Below are 21,183 nucleotides of genomic sequence, written 5' to 3' on the forward strand. Positions count from 1 at the left end.
ATTGGTGCTGTGTCACATTATCTTTCCCATGTTAACCACAGTGTGTGTGTGTGTGTGTGTGTGTGTGTGTGTGTGTGTGTAAACTCTTGTTACCTCTTCAGAATCACTGTGGGTCAGTAATTGTACACTCCAATATATTGAGCAGCATGAGAACAGAATAAATAAAGAAAAATACTAAACTGAAGAGCTGACAAAATTTAATCATTGCTTAGTAGCTGTTCGGGATCTTTTGATTTTATCACACAATCTAGCCTAACAGACGAAGTTTGCCAAGTTGTCATGAGTACTTCTCATGTAGCTCTGCAGATTCTTGATCCACTAACGAACTTAATACATCTGATACCTCCAGGACAGTTACTAAATGGGCCATGTGGTTTTGGCTCCCACTGTTTCCAAATTCGAAATGAACATTATTTATCAGAGAAAGTTCCGCCCAAGAAAAAGCCTCCAGGCCTGAAAAATGAAGCGAATTCAAGAAAGAAGTTTCTTGAGGTTGGCTCCAAAAGCAAGTCAGTCCCCATAGACCCCAATGTTAAAATGTTCTGCTTTACAGCAGCAATTAACAGTTTACACCCTGGCATCCAGATATGCAGTTTTGGTCCCAATAGCTAATTTCCCCCTTCCGTTATAACTGAACATGCTAAACTGCATGTAAGGCCCCTTTTTAAATTTCATTAGGGCTCAAAGTATGGCAGAATTAACTGATTTGACTGACACACGCTCATATCGCAAGTCACAGAACTGGATCAGTCAGCCGTGTTTGTGGTGGTGCTGTTTTTTTTGGAACATCTTTTATATACAGTCTGTTTCGACTAAAATTTATGATTTTAACAGATGGGTTCAGCATTTGGGGGAAAAATATGGAAAACCAAAATTGCCAATTACCAAACCCCAGTCTTCGCAATGACACACATTTTCATAGCTCCCACTGTGTAAACAGTCATCTTGCAAATCAGTGTTTAATTCTAAACAAGAAGCCTGTCCTCACATGTTTATTAATGCACTTTAATAAACTCTGATCGGTGATGCTTTCAGGCTTCTTCTCCCTTTAGGGGTCACCAAAGCAAATCATCTGCCTCCATCTCACTCTATTCCTCGCATTATTCCCTATATGTTCTTCTTCACCGCTTCCACTAATCTTCTCTGTGGTCTTTCTCTTTTCCTCCTGCGTTGTAGCTCTGTATTCAACACCTTTTGTCCACAATTCCTCCTATCCACATGTCCAAACCATTTCAGCCTCGCCTCTCTACCTTTGTCACACACTACTCAATCTGAGCTGTCCCTCTGATGTACTCATTTCTAATTTTGTCCGTCCTCGTCACTCCCAATAAAAATCTTAACATCTTCAGCTCTGCCACCTCCCGCTCTACCTCCTGTCTTTCTGTTAGTGTTCGCTATGCTTTTGAGCATGCTTTCTTAATCAAACCCAACACTTCCTTAAGGGCTTCACAATTAAAGCTTCCCAGCGAAGGGTGGGGAGTATCCCCAGTAAGCAGCCAGAAACATTTTAATTTGAAACAGATGGTGGATGTTAAGAGCAAACAGAGGTAACGGCAAACAAATGGGACTAAATTAGAAAACAATTTGAGAAGTCAAGTAGATCGGCCTTTGGTTATACAGTAGTAAGAAAATGAAATTTGTGAGAGAAAAGCCAAACTTGATGTCATTTGATTTGACACTGAAGGTTCTTTTCCAGGACTAATATGGTCGTGGTCTCCCTGTGCATGTCTTTCAAAGCTGAAACCACATACACACATGTGGACATTGGACAGCGCTGAAGCAGACCAGAGAGTGACCTCACCGCTCAGGACTTTCAGACTGAAAACATATAATTTCGTGTGTACATATACAACACCATCATTGATTCACATGTTTCACACTGGCAGGCTCACACACAGTTTTCACATGTATTTACTCCACCAGCGAGCCTGGAAGAAGAATCCGCGTGTAGGAAAACATACAAATACCCTCGTATTGTTTTCCCCTTGGACTTTATGAGCTTGCAGAGCTTTCTTTTCATTTGAGCGCCAGAAATATTTTCTTTAAAAAAACATATTTCCTTCTTCATCATTTAGTTTTTGTGTATTTTCTTAAATTTGTAAATTAAACAGCATTTCTATGCTGCACTGGCTTTTTAGCTGTTCCTTAACAATTCGATGAAGACAGTTAAGCAGGCTAGAGAAAAGGACAATGACATTCAGCATACTATCCGGCCAGCTGGAAGCAGGGATCAGATGCTCAGGGGACCCCAACTGCTCCGCCTATCATGTCGCCCAAATTTTGTGTTTCTCATGTCTTTTTTTTAAACCCATTTGTTGGTTGAGTTTCGATTCATGAGTCATTCAGCATTTCTACACTGCTGGTACTGTAGACTTGTTACTTAAAGAAGCATAAAGCAAAGTAAGAAAATACTGCATTATGAGTAAATGTCTTGCATTCTTCAGTCTTACTGGTATCAAGACTAAAGAGTACAGCACGCAGATTCAGCCTTGATGCATCAATTATGTCAGCAGCGTTTTACCGATGTTACAGGTTGATGTTTTTCTCACTTAATGAGAATTCAAGTTGTCAGAGGATTTGTCCTAATTTCTGACATAAATAATAATAATGATGAGAAAAATCCTCTGTAATATTCTTAGAGATCATGTGGGTACAGAAAAAATTATGCATCATTTTGTTCATTCCAGTCCTCATATATCTATATCTAGCATTAGAAGATAAAGTTAGATTTCTTCTCCGTCACAGATTAGTGATAAGTTTGGAGTATTTTCCGTTGTGTAACAGAAGCTTTTATAACTGTAATTCAGCAGCAGCAAAACTATAACCTTGGCACACCAAAAACTTCCTCCTCCCACACACACACACACACACACACACACACACACACACACACACACACACACACACACACGCACACACACACACACGCACATACACCCTCATCCTGTCTCTGCAAACCTGCCTGTGCTGCCACCTCCCACACATTTACTCTATTCTGGGCCCACACACACACTTGTACACACAGACACACACATATTTTCAGATTTTTTTTTCTGAGAGAAATATTCAGTAGCATAATAACTTCCTACCTGCTGTAAATCACTGTCTACAAGCCGCCTGCTCAAGTGTGTGTGTGTGCATGTGCATGCGTGTGTGTTTGTTGTGCATCACAGTTCAAATTGAGTTCATTTGATTCATCTCTCTCACACTCTTTTAGATTTAATTTCAGTCATTTCTGGAGAGCCTCTTCGCTCTGTTTTTCTCTTTTAAATCCAGCAGTGCATCTGCCTGCCTGATGATTGACAGCACTAAATTAAAACCAAACACGGCTGCCTCAACATGAACGGTGGGCAACATGAGTGCTTGGCTGACAAAACAATGATGATAGTTTTGCACTCTGGAGATAAAATAATCAGTTTTCGGAGCTATTATTTTTGTGTCAGAAATGAATCTATGTCTTCATCTGCCTCTGTGGCCAATCATAATACCCCATTCTTAGTCATTTCAAGTCAGTCTTAACCCTAAAAATCTACTTTGTAATGCTAAGTCTCGGTGGAAGTGCGAATTCAGACCAGGAAATGACAAAGGAAATTATGTTTTGTATCACTTTACATGAAATTACACAGAAACCTTGTTGGTACAGTGACTGTGTTCGATGATGAGGTGACATCATTGGACAACAGTGAACATGAACAAGTGTTTATCATGCCAATTCTTTATTTAGATAAAATTGCAGCATTTTTTCACCTGTCAAAGCTCCCAAATGTGTTGTATCTGTTGTAATTTGCTGTATGGATGAAGCAACTTGAATGATTTTATGAAAAATTAAGTATCTGCCAAGTTTTTGGTATTTAAACATACCCAGTCCACACTGAAAAGTAAGGTCAGTGCAGAAGCGCCTTAATTCAATTTATTTATACAGTACCAAATAACTACAACAGTTGGCTCAAGGCACTTTATATTATTTTAGACCCTACAATAATGCATACAGAGAAAAACCCAACAATCATATGACCCCTTATGAGCAAGCACTTTGGTGACAGTGGGAAGTAAAAAACCCCCTTTTAACAGGAAGAAACCTCCATCAAAACCAAGCTCAGGGAGGGGCGACCATCTCCCCTGACCAGTTGGGGGGAGAGAAGGAAGATAGGACAAAAGACATGCTCTTAAATCTTCAATGACCAGCAGGGGGTGACGGCTAAGGTTTCAAGAAGAAGACTGTGACGTCAGACCCTAACACACGCACACACACTGTGGGTATAGTGACACACACTTATTTTATTATAGCCGTGGTTTCGGCTTAAGCGCACGGGACACAGACACTCCCGCTCAGTAGTCACTCCGCTCCCTTCCTCGACTGTCACTGAAACATAAGAAGAGTCACAATCAGTCACTCGTCCCAAACACCTGTTCAGCCCCGCCTCTGCGCCGCCCCGGGAGCTCACCGTGCCACCCCTCCTCTGCAGCGTGCCAGAGACCACACCCGCGCCACAAAGACTTATTATGCAGAAGTCTTTTGGAAAATGACCTTTCAGCTCTCTCGAGTTTTTTCAAATACATTTATGGCCTCAGTTGTTAATTTTTGGTTCATTTAATTGGTCTCCATCTAGAGTCAAAGGGGTCAGCGCTACGGCTTCCTTGTGATTGTCACTACCATAGTGATCTGTAAATCACAGTATAGCCACAACCTAATTCATTTCACTCAAAATGTAACTATAATTTAAATGAACATCATGAAACCAGGGACTGGGGTCACGGGCATTTTCTCATAGGCTTTTATAGTGTCTGACTTTTCAAACAAATGCTGTCCATTAGAAGAATTGCAGGTTTATGTGGTGTATATCTTTCGTATACAGTTTATATATCTGCGGTTGATCTTATAAACTGAATCTCATTGCTGTTTATAACTTTTCTCGCGCTCAATGCGCTTGTACATTTTTATTTGCGACGATGTAAATGCTTGTTTTTTTTTTGCTTCTTTTATTATTCCATCTGCCTTCTTTTAAAGAATGAGGACCTGCTTTTGGCAGCTTATTGCCCACATTTTGGCGTCAGTCCCTCTGAATCGAACAGCGAGGGCTTCTTTTTCGAGTTACCTTCTTGTGGTGCCACTCAACGTTCTCAAAAGAAGAAATGTTTTGTTAAAGAGGCAGGAAGGTTGAATTTTGCACCCACAAGAGCAGAAAATAGACCAGAATTCGGTGCAGCTGCAGTAAAAGACAGGACGGGTTATGAAAAAGTCTGAGTGTATTTTACCTGGAAAAGCTCTCTGACCACCTACACATATAACCCAGAGGTGACAGCACCAGCTCAGGCACTCTCTTTTGAGGCTGTCAAAGCTCTTTGGGAAATGTAGAAAGTGAAAAACAGAAATAGAAGTCAAGGAGACATTTTGAAGGGTAGTTGGGATGGAGAAAGTGTTACAGTTCCCTTCCTAAGACCTGGATTTTTCTGTCAGTAGGTAGAGCTGCATGTGTTCCTCTTCTGCTAAACTTCATTTCACTTATTTCATGCTGGGAACATCCTGGTGAAACCACAGACTCCTGCTGTTGGATTTCACTGGACCAGCTTGAGCTCAAAAGCCCTGCTCAAGGGCACAGTAAGTGTGTAGAAGGAAGGTGATGTTTCTAATTTCCATTAAGACGTAAGCCTTGTGCAAACATCATAATTCACACATGGCTTTTTAATTTTCGACACGGAGTTGTGTAAAACTTTTACCTGGCCTAATGTAAGAAAGCAGGTATTGTAATATAACTGCTGAGAAAGTGAATTTTTTATTTATAAAACTTTTGGCAGGGCGTGAAATTGGCCACAGATTTTATTTGGCCTGGCACAGAGAAGTCTTAAAGTGCTTTAAATTTAACTTTGCAGCAACCTGCAGTCAGCCCGCTGCTGTGGTTCACACATATGCCACTTTTGTTTTCACCCAGAAATATAAAAGGATGTTTTCTCTCAGACATAACTCCCTTTCTTCACATTTTGTCCAGATTATTCTAATCTTTATGGACTCCACTGCTGTCTTCAATTCTTGTAAAAAAATTATTTAAAATTTAATTTCACATTTTTTTTGACTCATAATTAGCATCAAATTGTGCTTTCTTGGAAATGTATTTGCAAAAGGAAATATTGGGGGGGGGGGCATTTTTTTAGGGTGATATACATTTAGGTAACTAAAAACCCTAAAAGTCCAAAAGAGAGATTTGGAATCGGGTGACAGGTGAGAGTTGTGGGTGATTACACCAATCTGACCTGGGCACTGTGGTCATTGGGGTGGATGAATGGGTCAGCAGGCGTTCGTTTCCTGTTTCTGCCTGGTTCAATTATCACTTGATGACTATAACACAATGACAGTGATGACTTTTCCTGAATCCAACCACATTATCTCTATCTGAATCTAATTCCAAGAAGAGGTATATTACAGCTCACTGGGTTTGGCGAAGGTAGAGCCCTGTGTTGTCATTCATGCTTGAAGTGTGTCTTTTTTCTTCTTTCAATGAGAATGATAGTCTTAGGATACTGGGCTAGGATTAGATAGGCACACTGCACAAATCATATTCATTCAGCTTACTTTAGAATGGATTTAAGTAGTAGTAGATGTTGTGGATATTTCAGCCCTTATTGGCACAATTTACATCTACAGATGGTTGAATGGCAGATTAAACACCTAGTTATTATGCCAGTAAATGAACCAGCTCCTGGTGCACTCTAACAGTACACACACACACACACACACACACACACACACACACACACACACACACACACACACACACACAGGCATGGGTGTACACACACTCTCTTAGCAGTCCAACTTATTGTTCCAGTAACTTCTGTGTCCCTCCAGGTAAAACAAAGGTAGAGTTTTATTGGAGGTGTGTGTGGTTTCAGTCCAGTTGGGGCCAAACAGAGCAGAGCCAAAAAACAAACACACTGCCAGCTGCCCTCAACCGGCCCTTCTCCCTCCACCCCCACCCCTCTCTCTCTCTCTTTGGCTGTATAAAGTTGTTAATCACTGAATGGAAACCATTAGTAACATGTTTAAATAATTTACTTAGCCTCTGACCACCCAAAGCACCAGAACACTTCGGCTGCTGCTCAGAAACTCGAACCCAGGCTTTGTTTGTGATCAGTCCATGCATGCATCTATTTGGTATACATATAACTCTGTGTGTGTGTGTGTGTGTGTGTGTGTGTGTGTGTGTGTGTGTGTGTGTGTGTGTGTGTGTGTGTGTGTGTGTGTGTGTGTGTGTGTGTGTGTGTGTGTGTGTGTGTGTGTGTTAGTAGAGTAAAGGCATCTGACACCAGCTTGCATGACCCTCTTCCTCACCAGCTACGTTCCATTTGTAAACATACCATTACCTCACCTGAATCGTCTCTGCTGTGGCCTAGTTCCCCAGTTTCTATGCTTGTTACCTTTCTGTAGTGTTTATTTCCTCACCTCTGTCCTGTTGCACTCTCCTTGATTACTCTTGTGAGTCCTAAATCTTTCAATTTAAACCTTAACCTTAAATACCTTCTCTATCCCCCTTTTTTGGCTTTTCATTCTGTGCTCTTTTACTGATGTTTTGCCTTGTCTCCTTTCCTTAGATTTGTTTCCTCACCTTTGTTCTACTTTAGACTCCTCATTTAGTCTTCTTCACTCTTAGTCTTTAACTTCACCTGAGTGCTTGTCGTTTTTGTTTCCTCACCTCTCCTTCATCTTTATTCCCGCAAGCGAGTCCTTAGTCTTTCCACTTTGTCCCGTTCCCATTGCATCCTTGTTCTTTTTCTCCTTTCTTGGTTTCCACATCTCAGCAAGGTCTCGGTTTTCTTGACAAGTGCTTTCCCCCCTCCTTGATGTCCTTGAGCTTTGTCCTCACTCTTTGTGTAACCTTCCTATAATTTGTGCCCTTTCTCCTGCTCTTTTGGTCTTTTTTCCTCTTCTCAAACAGTTTTTCTCTCCTAAACTCTCCTCGTTTACTCTCTACATTATGTGCTTTTTCCGTCCATCTGTATTCTTGGGTGCGTGTTCGCTTTTCTTTGTCCTCTTTCTGTTCATTGTGTATTCTTCCCAAAATCCCCCACCTGCCTTTTACATCCTTGTTCCTTCTCTCTCTACCTCTACCTTGGATCCCTTATGATTGTTCACGTCTGTATCTTTTTTTTTTCTTTATAAATTCCCCTTTCTTTTCTTAACGAGCATTAATTGTTCCATCTTTTGTGTTCCTGTTCTCTCTCCTGTAAGTTAATACCCATAAGTATCCATTCTCCAACTGGATCCCTACTTTCTTATTTCCTTATGTATTATTGTTCCCTTATCTGAGTCCTCATCAGTGGCTTTGTTCCTTCTTTATCCTATAATCCATACCTGTTTCCTCATTTGTGTCCTGTATGATTGTTCCCTTTCTGTTTCCTTGCACCCTCCCTGCATCTTTGTCATGTGTTCTCCCTCTTTATCCTTTTAGTCTTAATCATAGAGTATCAAATATGGAACGGGGATCTAATTTGTATTCTGCTCGTGTCTTTTTTACAAATATATTATGCAATGAGTGACAGACAGGGCAAGACAAACGCTCGCAAATATGCTTTCTCTCTGTTTTTTTGTCACAGGAATTCCAACCATTTGAGTTGGTATGCAGCACCCTAGCGGGCCAATTTAAGAATAACTAGCCACACGTACACGCGCGCAAACACACAGACACACATGCACAGAGCTCTGTCCTCAACTGTTTCTTTCACTGAAAGTAAATGAGAGGCTTATCTACTGCATATCTGAACAAGACACTGTAGGAGAGGGATTACTGGTGAGCGTGCGTGTGGGTGTGTTAGTGATGCATGCATACTCTCATAATGATTCAAGGAGGGAAGGGATTTGTACAAATGTTGATCTATTATCTTGTCGTTTTGGCAACATTATTCCCAACTGTCTTCCCAATAAGTCGGATGAAATCGAGTGAAAGAGAAAGGGAGAGAGAGAGAGTGCCTTCAGCCCTCAGGATTGAACAGCCTCCCACACACTTCACAGAGCAGCACACACACACACAGCCTTTTGTTCTTACTGCATGGTTAATGCCCACACAGTGTTCATACCTCCAGGGTTTGGGCATATGTGCATATGAGTCTACTTGTACATACCTGCAAGCACATGAATTCTCTTGAATCTCTTGTTGCTTAATTTATATCAACATGTTTATTTAATTAGTTTCCATCGAACTTCTATTTTGTAAAGCAGTCTGTCAAGAGGTCTGAGGGCATTCCTGTACAAGGAAACTGGGATATTGAGAAGTAGTTGCAATATCCTTTTGAATTCCTCAGTTTTAAAAGACAGGTGTGTTGGAAAGATCCCAGCAGGACAAAGCTAGAGGATGGATTCAACAAACTGCTGAAAAACTGCCAAGTTTCATGTCCAGGGTAAAACTGCCAGTTCAAACAAGGTCTGGGTGAAGGCAACGGTGAGAGGAGTTTCACTTTCAGCTCCTCATACACTCTATAGACTGCTTGTCATCACTTTTAAACACACTGAGTACCTTTAGGTCTAATTCTTCAGGACGCATAGCTGACACTGAGAAAGGAGACTAATCTAATTCCAGAACCACAAGCTAACCAGGTACCTTAAATCAAGAAGAGCAAAAGTAAGAAGCAAAGTGAGACAAGGACAAACTGAACACGGACCATGATCTGAAATTGACTCTAGCCAACAACACCCCCTCATACCTCCTAATAATGACCTTCCCCCTTCATGTTTCCATGTTGCTCTTTGAAAATGTCTCTGAGGATCCAACTATGTTGTTTTAGCTGGATGCACTTATTCATGGTATTGTACAGCGTTATGCCATTTGACGCAGTTCACTTAATCCTTATTCATTCCTTATACCGGGCTTGGGTGCAGCCCTTCAGCTCATCCACTAACATGTTAGCTCCTCTCCTTTTACTATAGCTTCTGATTGGCTGCATTTCACAAACAAAAGATTTGAACAGCAGGTGGGTTGTATAGATCTTATATAACACAAGCAAAAATATAACAGGTTTCATCAATACATGTGTTAACCTTCATATAGATATTTTAAAGCTCCAAATTCTTTATTATTGAGAAAACACCTGAACACGTTTTCAGTAAATTCGTGGAGGTTTCTGCATTCATACAAACAGCACATGTAGTGTCCTTAAAACTGTCTTTAAATGTTGTGTTTAATGTTGTGTGAAATGTGTTTTGGTTGGACGATTGAGGGCACATTATCATGCTTACTGAAAAGAGGACCATTCAGTTTGCCTACACACAAACGTAAAAACTTAGATCGAGTGTGTTGTTCCAAGTAAAGCATGCCGTGGGTATAAAACACTGCCTAGATCTATTTCCATGTCTATGAAAGCAGAGCTGATCTCTGCTCCTTTATGTTAAGTAACTGTGTTTATTTGGGGCATTTTGATAGATCACTTTTTACAAGTGTTTGAGTGTGTATCACTTCTACTATTTTTACCTCTGAGTGTAGCCTCTGAATGTACTTAGTTTTGACCTACCTACAACTTGGGTGTCTCGTCATGCCCTTTGCCAGCCCACACACACACGCGCGCACAACTGGCACGTATACTTCCCACGCTCATACACACACAAACAGCGCCAGTAGCTATGTCTCTCCTACGCACAGGAACTGGGGCAGGTTGTGTCGGTGAATGTATGAATAAAGCTTTATGTAAGCCATTCACTACAGGCTCCCACTCACACAGCAGATTGTGACCATTCAAAACTTTCATTACAAAACCAGTCACCTTGCATAAGGTTGAAGGGAAGTTAAGCCAAGTTAACCATGTAAGCTGAAAGGTCAGTTTCACTGCTGGTTTATTTGTGGGGTGTGAGTTGAATTCTGATGGATGTTGACGTGTGCGTGATAGCAGCTAGTACAGCTGCAACTGGCAGGTTCATCCATATGAGACCTCCAAATGGCAACAAGAGGTACAGTAGAAGTCAAGTGATTTTTTTCTTTTTTTTTATTAGAGATGATTTTTAAGGAAGCCATATGTGGTTATTTAGGATAGGATTGTGAAACATTCACTGAGTAGAAGTCATCTTGGGTGCTTTTAAAAGATCTCTTCAAAAAGCCACACCAAGTAGTAGAAATTGTGTAAAGGTATATTGCTAGGTCAAAAGAATAATAAAGGACATATGGTTCCCAATGGGCTTAAGAGGGAACACAGAATCCCTTCAGTCAAAAATGGTCTATCTCCAATATTTAATGATGGTGCAGCTCTGTTCTGTGACCTCCGTGCCCTTCCTTGCTCAAACGTGGAAAGCCTAAGGCAGGAAACACCTCTGATAATTACAAACCACATATTTGCATATGAATGTTAAAGAATCTGTAGACAAGGGCAACTTGTTGTTGAAAAGCTGTCTCAAAATCACCAGATATGGTCTGAGGGTGAAATTACCTCGTATTGCTCTTGAAAATGTATGTGCATTTATAAAACATGACCGCAGGATGGAACAGGAAGTCTCAAGCCAATCCAGCTCCTACAAACTATAAAATAATAAAAGCTGGTCCGGGAATTTCTTGTCATGTCAGCTTTTATGAATGTTTAAGTAATCAAAGGTTTTCTGGTTACTTTGAACAAGATCTCGGACCATTATCCTCATGTGTAGAGTTATATTCTGTATATTCAGTGACCAAGCTGTTTTGACAGCTAAATCAAACTTTTAATCTCAACTCACTCTGGACTCGTGTTTAACCCAGAACTGACGTTAATCCACTTTCCTCTTTGGCACATCCTCTGCTGCTGTGCACACTGGCACATCCGATGTTTGCTACAGGCGTCAAAGGACACATGAGCCATGACTCATTGATACTGGAGTGTTTCAACATAGGGGAATTATGCCATGCACATTACTGGATTCACACTGTGAAAGGTCTTAAAAAAAAGCTGTGCCTTGCCTTGACTATTATTAGTACCATACTTCCCCTGTAGTAATCACCAAGATTGTCTGCCTTTGGCTGCATTTGTGTCAGCTGACCATAATGCTAACCAGTCAGCATCACCGGATTATAATGCTAGCTAAACTCAATTGAATCCCCATTGTTGCCCAACTGGAGTTTTCTTCCACATTCTTTCACTCTTAACACCATGGAAAACACAAAGATATGACCCAAGGTTGAGATAATGCTTCTGGTATTTGTTTGTCTGTCTTTCTGAGTGGGCGTAGGGGTTTCGGGAGTACATGTGAAAAACACAAGTTAGCTTAAATTTAACGTTCTTGCTGCTAAGAATAAAACATGTTTTCCTCCGGTGCTATTTATAGGTCTCACATTGGGCCCCCAGACACAAACGTCACTGAGACCTGCTTACCAGCACTGAGGCCACAGTGTGTGTGTGTGTGTGTGTTTCTGTCGCAATCAGAGTGTGAGGGAGGTTGTTTAAACTCTGAGATGAGGAAATACAAAGCAAAAATGCAACTTCAGCATGCATGTTTATGTGTGCTCTGTGGCTCTGTGCCCCTTCTGCTGTCAGGTGTTGGTGTGGTTAAGAAACGTTAAACAACGGAAACACACACATATACACTGTCTACTGCAGTTTTGCAGTGCAGTTACAGTGCCTGCAAGCACTCTGTCTACATCTGTGTGTGTCTTCTTTTGTTTCTGCGTATCTGTGAGCATTCTCATGATTGCTTTTCAACCAAGTGCATACCAAGTTAGATGTAACCCAGAGAGGAAGAAAAGGTGCTAGTGCTGATTGCTGCTCTTCGACTTGGCCTTTTTGGACGCCTACACATATTATGACACTCCGACGTCACTTCCACAGCGCTATTTATAAGCCTTTGTGTCTCTTTAGGAACAGTGTGGGTTTGCTTTTCATCGGTGACTCACTGAGTGGAAGGAGGAGGGAGGGCGGGAGGGAGGAGAAAGGAGTGAAAAAAGGCAACAAGCACAGATGGAATCCAGTGTGAAGAAACTAACTGAGCAATCAATGACATTTATATTCGCACATCAGGCATGTACTTGACAACTTAGTGAGTCGTCTCTGCACAACAAAGTATGTGGTAGCGTGCTGAATTTAGCAGCAAAAAATGTCACATCAACACCAATCCGACTTATGTTATAAGGGTGATGTCAGACTAAAGGTTATTTACCATCTGTGTATCTGATTACTGTATTGTTGGATGATTTTTGTACACAACACTAATTAGCCTTTTCTCTCTTTTGCTTTGCTTTAGGTCTTTTGGTGAGAAAACTGAAGGACTTGAAGCTACAGAAAAAGGATCTAGAAGCTCTCTTCCTTCAAGAAAAGTTAGTAATTGAGTATGTTGTTAAACACAGTTTATTACAATTGTTGACTACAGTATTTGCCTAAAATGTTCTCCATGTGCTTCTTCTTTTCTTTTTCTGTCCCTCTGCAGGTCACTCAAGGTTTCTTCTGCTCTTAGATGAACTGGACAGAAGAACAACAGAGAGCAGCGTTCGTGTTTTTACAAAATGGCAGAAGGAGAGAAACCTCTCTGATGTTATCCACTGAAGCTCCTCTTTCTGCTCCACTTGATAATTCCTGTTTCCAGCTTGACTCTATAATCAGTCTTTCTGAGAAATGGATGGATATTTTATGTTTCTGTGAACTTGTTGGCAGCCAGCAAAGGTTCCGCTATCATGCCTGGTAGTTTCGGGACCTTGTAACCCTCAAAGACCTACCCTCCCAAATTCCCTGCCATCCCCTCTTCTCTCCCGCTTCTAAACCACGGAGAGCTTCAAGAAAATGGAGGCTCGTGAATCACCTGCGACAGGGCAGAAATGTCCAAACAAGGAACTACCAAGGGAGAAGGTACCTCTACAAAGAAAATGGGCGTCAGAGCCTTCTGCAAACACCAAACGAAGCACTTTTGCTGACCTGGAGGCTCCTGGAGGATCAGCACCCCAGCAGAAGTACCCAATCACAGGGAATTCTGGAAAGCTGCTATCTGGACCATCTGCAGTTGGGGCCATAGGAGGCCCGCCATCTCAAGACCCACAAGGCCCCTTTGCTCAGGGGTTCCACAGGGGATATCCTTACCAACTTGGCCAGCCATACCCTCAACATCCTCAATCTGAACGGTTTCTCTCAGGAGCCAAACCACAGCCAGGCCTAGAGCCTCATGCCTGGCCATTTGCTGGCCAGTTGCCCTCGGATGACCTATTCCCAGGACACCCAGGACACACTCACCCACATGGGGCTGGTGCAGGGAGGTTCCCTCGGCACAAATCTCCTAGTTTACCCAGCTCCTTTGGACAGTATTCTCAATCAGGCCCGGAGCCCGGAGAGGAGGCCTATGGCAAAAAAGAGCAAAAGCCAAAAAAGCCTGGCAAGTACATCTGCCACTACTGTGGTCGAGCGTGCGCCAAGCCCAGCGTCTTGAAGAAGCACATCCGCTCACATACTGGAGAGAGGCCATACCCTTGTGTACCCTGTGGCTTTTCTTTCAAAACCAAGAGCAACCTTTACAAGCATCGCAAGTCCCATGCTCATGCCATCAAAGCTGGACTCGTACCATTTTCAGAGCTAGCTGTGGCCCGTAGTGGGGACATGGACCAGGCATCACCAGTGGGTGAGGCTGAGGTCCATTCAGATGGAGAGCAGAGTACCGATACGGATGAGGAAGGCGTGGAGCCCTCCACCATGCTAACAGACAAAGACAGTCCAACCCTCCAGATCTCCTTTGAAGCTGACAAGAATACAGGTTATTTTCTTCTATAAGACACTTTAAAGTAGAATTTTCCCAAAGAGTCAAAACAGTTTTGGTTCATAGAAACCCCTTCTTAACACGTAGCCAGTTCTTTATATCTTCTACGTCATACATGAACATCTTTTGATGCTTAAAATACTATTTTTTATGGGTATGTTTACAATGATCCAAAATAAAAATGTATTGGTTTACAATAATGCTGTTACGCAGTTCAGCTACAGTGATATAAACTCTGCATGTATTTTGTTTACTGTGAATGGTTGTAATCTGTATCATCTTCATTTTTCCCACTATAAAGGTGGTGCCGAACCAGCATATGCAGATTCACCTGAAGAGCTACCTATTGGATCTATGAAAGTGCCTATTCTTATCGTTCCCAAGCCTGGGGGAGTCCCCTCCACAGGGATGGAGTGCCCCCCCTTTCATGACATAAAAGTGTCACACCACATGTTAGCATCAAAGGCTGGTGGAAGAGCACGTTCCCTGGATGACTCCCCAACCATCAAGCAACGTTTGGCCCTGAGGCTAAGTGACAAAAAAGGACAGGACACTGACCTTGCCATGTCCCAGTCACTTAACCTCCTCAGTCCTCACAGCAAAGGCAGCACAGACTCTGGCTACTTTTCACGCTCTGAGAGCGCAGAGCAGCAGATCAGCCCTCCAAATACCAACGTCAAGACGTACGAGGAGATTATGTTTGGTCGAACTTGGTACTACCGACCAAGCTCCAGGTCAAGACACTCTATAACAGTAGGCATGTCAGGGGCAGACCCCACTAGCTTGACTACCCTGAAGCAACCTGGTGCAATTCTGGAAATAGGGAAGATAGCTGAGGATCATATCTCTTTTAGGGGAGATGTAGGAATCTCAGAAGATCCAAAGCAGTATCCAACTGGGCCATGTCAAAGCAGTACAGGACTTCTAGAGCCTCCATCAGATTCTGGGCATCTGATTAGGAGTAACTCCATGCCAACTTCCACCCCTCCTAACCTCAGTGTTCCCCAAGGGATACGGGGTAGCCAATCCTTTGACAATGTTGTGACAGATGATGTGTTTTACCCGCCAGGCCATCGTAGGCTCACAAGACAGAGTGCATTTGAAAATTCAACCAATGAAGCCCACGTAGGAGAGGCCGAGGGCTTTGGACACTTACCTAAGAATTTAACTTCGTCTCTGGGTATGAAGATTGGTGAACGTGGCCCAGGAGTTCCAGAACATGTTGCCTTTAGTTATGGTACTAAAGTTAGTATGTCAGAAATAGCCACAAGAAAAAGGAGGAAAGAAAAGAGTGTTGGGGATGATGAGGACAGCCCTGGACACTGCGACAGTAGCTGTAGTGGTTCAGTGGAAATGATAGGGGACTATGACTTTAAACAAGGTAGTTTTGATGGGTCCAGAGCCACCCCAACAGGTAAAGGTTCTCTTCATAGTGCACACAGTCAGTCTGACAGCTTTGATACCTGTGCCAGCATGTGCTCCGAGGACATTGCACTATTTACTGACTCTGAGGGCAGAAAAACAGCTGGGAATGTCATATCAGTTATCCAGCACACCAACTCTCTCAGCCGTCCAAATTCCTTCGACAAGTCAGAGTCTTTTGAACAGCCAGCATATCAGCCTTCAGATAAAGCTCCATGTACTCAGTACTCTGAGCAGTCTGACACAGAGATCTTTGAAGATGCTCTAAGTCCTGAATCCACCCTTCTGAGGACAGAGAGCATGGAGCAGCAGCCACAAAGTGACAGTGACTTGGCCTCCCTTTCATCATCATCAGCTGCAGCCTCACCTGGACAGCCTTATCATATCCCACCCAAACTAGTCAGACAACCAAACATCCAGGTTCCTGAAATCAGGGTGACAGAGGAGCCAGACAAGCCTGATAAGGACACAGAAGCTCCAATGACCAAGGAGCTGGAGAAGCAGCAGCATGTCGAGGAGTTTCAGTTGCCACAGAGAAGCGACACACTATCCCAAATGCCATCAGAAAAGCTCCCACCCAAGAAGAAGAGGCTCCGCCTAGCAGATATGGAACACTCATCTGGAGAATCAAGCTTTGAATCGACCTGCACCAGCCTTTCTCGTAGCCCCAGTCAAGAGAGTAACTTGTCCCACTCCTCTTCCCTTTCCATGTCATTTGACAGAGATGAAGGTCTCAAGTCTGTCTCACCAACAAAACAGGTACCCCATTTTTTTTAGTAATTTCAAGTGCATTTACGTCTCTTTTATAGTAAGGTCTTCACTGAGGGGTTTGCATCCTGAACAAAGTGGAAACTTTGTCTCTTTGTTTCTGTAAAGGATGATTCTTCAGTATCTGGTGGTGGACCAAAGCAATCAGAGTTCCTGACTGTGCCAGGCAGTGGTTATTCTAGCCACCACCAGCAGAGGGAAATGAGGAGGTCTTCATCAGAACAGGCACCATGCACGCTGCCTATGGAGTTGCCTGAAATGCGTAGTAAATCCTTTGACTATGGAAGCTTGTCAACCTCAAGACAGGGAGAACTGTACTCCAGTGCTTCTGCAATGAAGGAACGTCGGCGTGGATATCTTGTTAGACAGGTAGCGTATAAACGATTAACTTATATTTAGATGAATTTGGCCGTGTGTCATTTGTATACCTCAGAAAGAGAACACAGAAGTTGTCAGTGACAATGGATGGAATGAAAGAGCTGGAGTAAAGGTGGTTTCAAAGAAGCTTGCAGATACAGAGCAAGAGAGGGCTGGCTAAAAAGAACTTAAATAGCTCACCCTTTCTGGGATTGCAAATTGGATGCATAGAATAATGTGAGCTAATGTGAGCTAGTCTTGTGATTAGCTGGGCTACCCAGATTGTAGCTAAGCTTGACTTAATGACCACAGTAAGCTTGCTTTGTTATTCAAAACAACCTTGCAACTTCTTCAACTGAACCTTTAAAAACTCTGAGCTAGATGGAAGAAGAGGACTAGGAGCTTATTAAGGCACTACAAAATAATTTAGTATTTTAGCACTCCCATCAGCCTCATTCAAAGACATCCTAATGATGCCATGCTATACCGACATTATCATCTCAATACAATGCAATCACAATGTTATCATGCACTATATTAAGGTTTATATGGTATCCTTAGTCAAGCTAACCAAATATAATTTTAGAAGCTAAACCTCTTTCCCTCCACACTTCTCTGCATTTGGCAGGCTTCACTGAGTGTTTATCCAGAGGCAGTTACCCAGGAGCCAGGGGGCGCAGAAACCTCAATCAAACAGGAGAGTTTGGAGCATGGCGGATGGCCTGGTCCAGCAGGATCCCCTCACAGCACCAGCGAAGCAGTCAGCAGAACCAAGAGAACTGGGACTGGTGCTGGTAAGCTTTACATTCATCTTAGTATGTTATCTATACATTTTTTTGTCTTATACTTTATTCATCATACTTTCCCAAACTTTTATTAAAAAATTTCTTGACTCAATAAACTATCCACATCCTACCGTGCATGGATTGCATTCTGCTATTATGGCTTACTTTTGTAAAATGAGTATCCTTTTCAAATGTATGGATTTTATGCACAGATATAGGACCTCACCAACATCAACAGCGCCACCAGCATATTCTCCAACAGAGTGTCAGCGAAGACAGCCTTCCAGAGGAACCTCTCTATAGCAGGTCAGACAAAATATCCTTACAGAGAAATAACCTAAAATAATAATAGTACAGCCCTGCTTCCAAAACATCTGGGAAACTGTGTAAAATAACGCAATGAGAACAGAATGTGGTAAATTGCATAGAATTTAAAGTTGAAAGTAGTATCATGGATGCTGGCCTTTAAATTTGTGGTGATAAGAAGGCCTGAATACAGAACACCCAAGAATTCTAAAAAGAGATTTAAGATTTTGATTGTTTAGACCACAAAATGTTTTTTCTCACATTTCTGTAAAATAAATATTTGAAATGTTATTGTTTTGGTTGTAACTTCTCTTAAGAGGCTTTACATTATTTGAAAGTCATTGCATTCCATTTTATGGTTGTATTTAGGGTCACATTTATTACTGCAAGTACTATGTCAAAAATTGCTGTAGCCTTCAGCAAAATTGATAATGTTTTTGTCCTCTATAGGTCCCAGCAGCATCGCTTGCAGGCCCAAAGCTCGTCATCAGAGGGAGAGCATCCAGGTCATGAGGTCATGAGTAAAGATATGATGCAGCAGTACCAGAGTGGCCCTCCTTTCATTTCTTTCCCACAACCGGGCCTCTTCTGGAATCAGGAGCCTGAACAGACACCAAGACAGCAGCAGACCCAGCAAGCCCAACTGCAACTCCAAAAACTTCACATCAGGTCACCTGGAAATGTACCCGGTCTCCCACTTCACAAACAGCAGCCACTCCACTCCCTGCAACAAGTCCACGATCAACAGCCATATGATGGAAAATCAGAAAATCCGACCACTCAGATTTACTCTGCTTCTTTTTCAAATCGCAGCTCTCCTCTGTCAGCCTCGCTGTCCACCACCTCCTCCATGTTTCTGCAACAGATCCAACCCATATTTGCTACCCAGAACCTGGGCTCACAGGCCTCTTTGCCTGGTTTGCTGGTTCCTGTACGAATCCAAACCCATGTGCCATCGTTTGGTAGTGTTATGTACACCAGTGTTAGCCAGCTGATAGCTTCTCATGGTAGTGGAGCACAAGGTTTGGGTTCAGCCAGGCCAGGCAGCACTGACAACAGCAACATGTCTCCTCCGGTTGGTGTTGTGAGTGTCACGAAGCCACATGGAGGAGTTGGAGGAGGTTTCAACTTAGCACATTTCCTAGGGCAGACGGATGGTGCAGTGCTGCGGCACCCACTCTGGAAGGGTCCAGATTCACTACCAGAGCAACGTCTAAACACAGGGATCCCCCTATCACTAACATCAGGCACTATATCCACCACAGATGCCTCAGGGTCTGCTATCGGAGGGGGCAAGCGCATGCTCTCTCCTGCCAGCTCACTTGAGCTCTTCATTGAGACTAAGCAACAGAAAAGAGTAAAGGAGGAGAGGATGTATGGACAGATTGTCAAGGAGATGAGTGCTGTGGAGCTAAGTGGAACTGAAGGTGGCAGCAAGCCTGACAAGGGACAAGGAAGAGGTCTGAAGAGCGAAGGCTCCATGGATGATTCTGAAAGGATGTCCTCTTCTCCTCCATTAAGTGACTTCCCAGTTGCTACCAAGATTGCCATCCCTGTCCGTTCCTCTGCCCCCCATCTCTCTGACGTCCCTCGGCCTCAGAGCTTCACCCCTCCGCTCCAGATTGTCACAGACCGTTCTCCAGCTTCAGGTGGCCGCGACTCCCCAGAGGAGCTTGACGTGGACGATTCAGCCCAAGAGCCGAGCTCCAGCCCAGAGTCCATGGTTTCCTCCAATGACGCAGAAGACGCTGACAGCACGAAGCAACCTACTTCAAATAAAATGCCTGTCAGCATGCTGGTTCAGCTCGATGCCAACCAAAGCCCAGGATTGCCCGGAGCAGCGGGTCAGACTCTGCTGCTCACAGATGTGGCGGATGTCCAGCAGCTTTTCCAGTTCCCTAGCTTACGCACGATGAGCAGAGTCAGCTGGTGTTTCCTGAACTACACCAAACCCAACAGCACCCAGGCAGCTTTGCGTAGCTCCGTCTACAGTTCATGGTGTGTCAGCTCATACAATCCCAATCCTCTGAACCTGAGTACCAAGGCTTCACTGGCTCTGCTGCGGTCCAAACAGAAGAGGAACACTGATTTGATGTATACAACGGCAGCTATGTCTCCACCCAGCTCTGGAAAACTGGTCTCTTCTGTAGCCTGGAAGCTGCGGTTTGATCAGGTATGTGCTGCAGTCATCAGAATGATAAAAGTTTGCCAAGAGAAATATTGAATTATGCACGCATGGATGCAACTACAGAGAAACACAACCGCAAGAATCTTAATCTGCCCTTTATGTTACCTTTTTTTTTTTCTTTAGCTGAAGCCAGAGCTGATGCCAGTGGATGTCAGTCATTTTGGGAGGAAGATGAAAGGAGTAGTTTCATGGGATCGTTCAAAGGAGGAGCAGGTGGAGAAGGAGGTCTCAGTCAAACAGCCTGCTGCTGAACCGACACGCATCAAGATCTTCGAAGGCGGGTATGTCTAATAAAAATACACAATTAAAAGGGACAGGGACAGCCTCTAAACATGACTTGTCAAACCCCCAGAAAACTACTCTCTCTTTCTTTTGTGTACTTGAAGCCATGCCAGTTGATGTCATTCACGCAGCATCAGCTTGTTGGGAGAAATTGTGGACTAGAAAAGGACAAATCTTCATGTAGGAAGTGTCCTCTTTCTAACAGATAAAGCATGCGGCTAACTAACGTTAGAGCTCAGCTCAGGAAGATGCTCGAATGTTTACATCCTGTCACACTAGGAGGAGCCTCTCATTATCACAGCAATATGTTTGGCTGGTGTAGAGGTACAGAAATAAAATAATTCCTTGGTGAATCTTCTCACTCCAACATGAAAAGAAATCATGTACAGGGTAGCAAACAT

The 21,183-nt window shown here is 43.0% G+C and overlaps 1 protein-coding gene across 3 annotated transcripts in view; it reads left to right on the top strand.

The window, feature by feature from the left end:
* The window catches only part of hivep2a (HIVEP zinc finger 2a), a 122,215-nt gene that overhangs the window by 85,693 nt on the left and 15,339 nt on the right, over nucleotides 1-21,183 (top strand). For all 3 annotated transcript variants that reach the window (XM_035908984.2, XM_006793511.3, XM_006793512.3), the window contains 8 exons: nucleotides 13,181-13,253; nucleotides 13,364-14,671; nucleotides 14,976-16,855; nucleotides 16,973-17,233; nucleotides 17,850-18,015; nucleotides 18,219-18,312; nucleotides 18,763-20,485; nucleotides 20,624-20,781. In XM_035908984.2, coding sequence (XP_035764877.2) covers nucleotides 13,714-14,671; nucleotides 14,976-16,855; nucleotides 16,973-17,233; nucleotides 17,850-18,015; nucleotides 18,219-18,312; nucleotides 18,763-20,485; nucleotides 20,624-20,781 — 5,240 coding nt within the window. In that variant the 5' untranslated portion in view covers nucleotides 13,181-13,253; nucleotides 13,364-13,713. The remainder of the gene's footprint in view (nucleotides 1-13,180; nucleotides 13,254-13,363; nucleotides 14,672-14,975; nucleotides 16,856-16,972; nucleotides 17,234-17,849; nucleotides 18,016-18,218; nucleotides 18,313-18,762; nucleotides 20,486-20,623; nucleotides 20,782-21,183) is intronic.

Source organism: Neolamprologus brichardi, chromosome 15 (genome assembly GCF_056152115.1).
Source record: "Neolamprologus brichardi isolate AB-2024 chromosome 15, ASM5615211v1, whole genome shotgun sequence".
Taxonomy (NCBI): Eukaryota; Metazoa; Chordata; class Actinopteri; order Cichliformes; family Cichlidae; genus Neolamprologus; species Neolamprologus brichardi.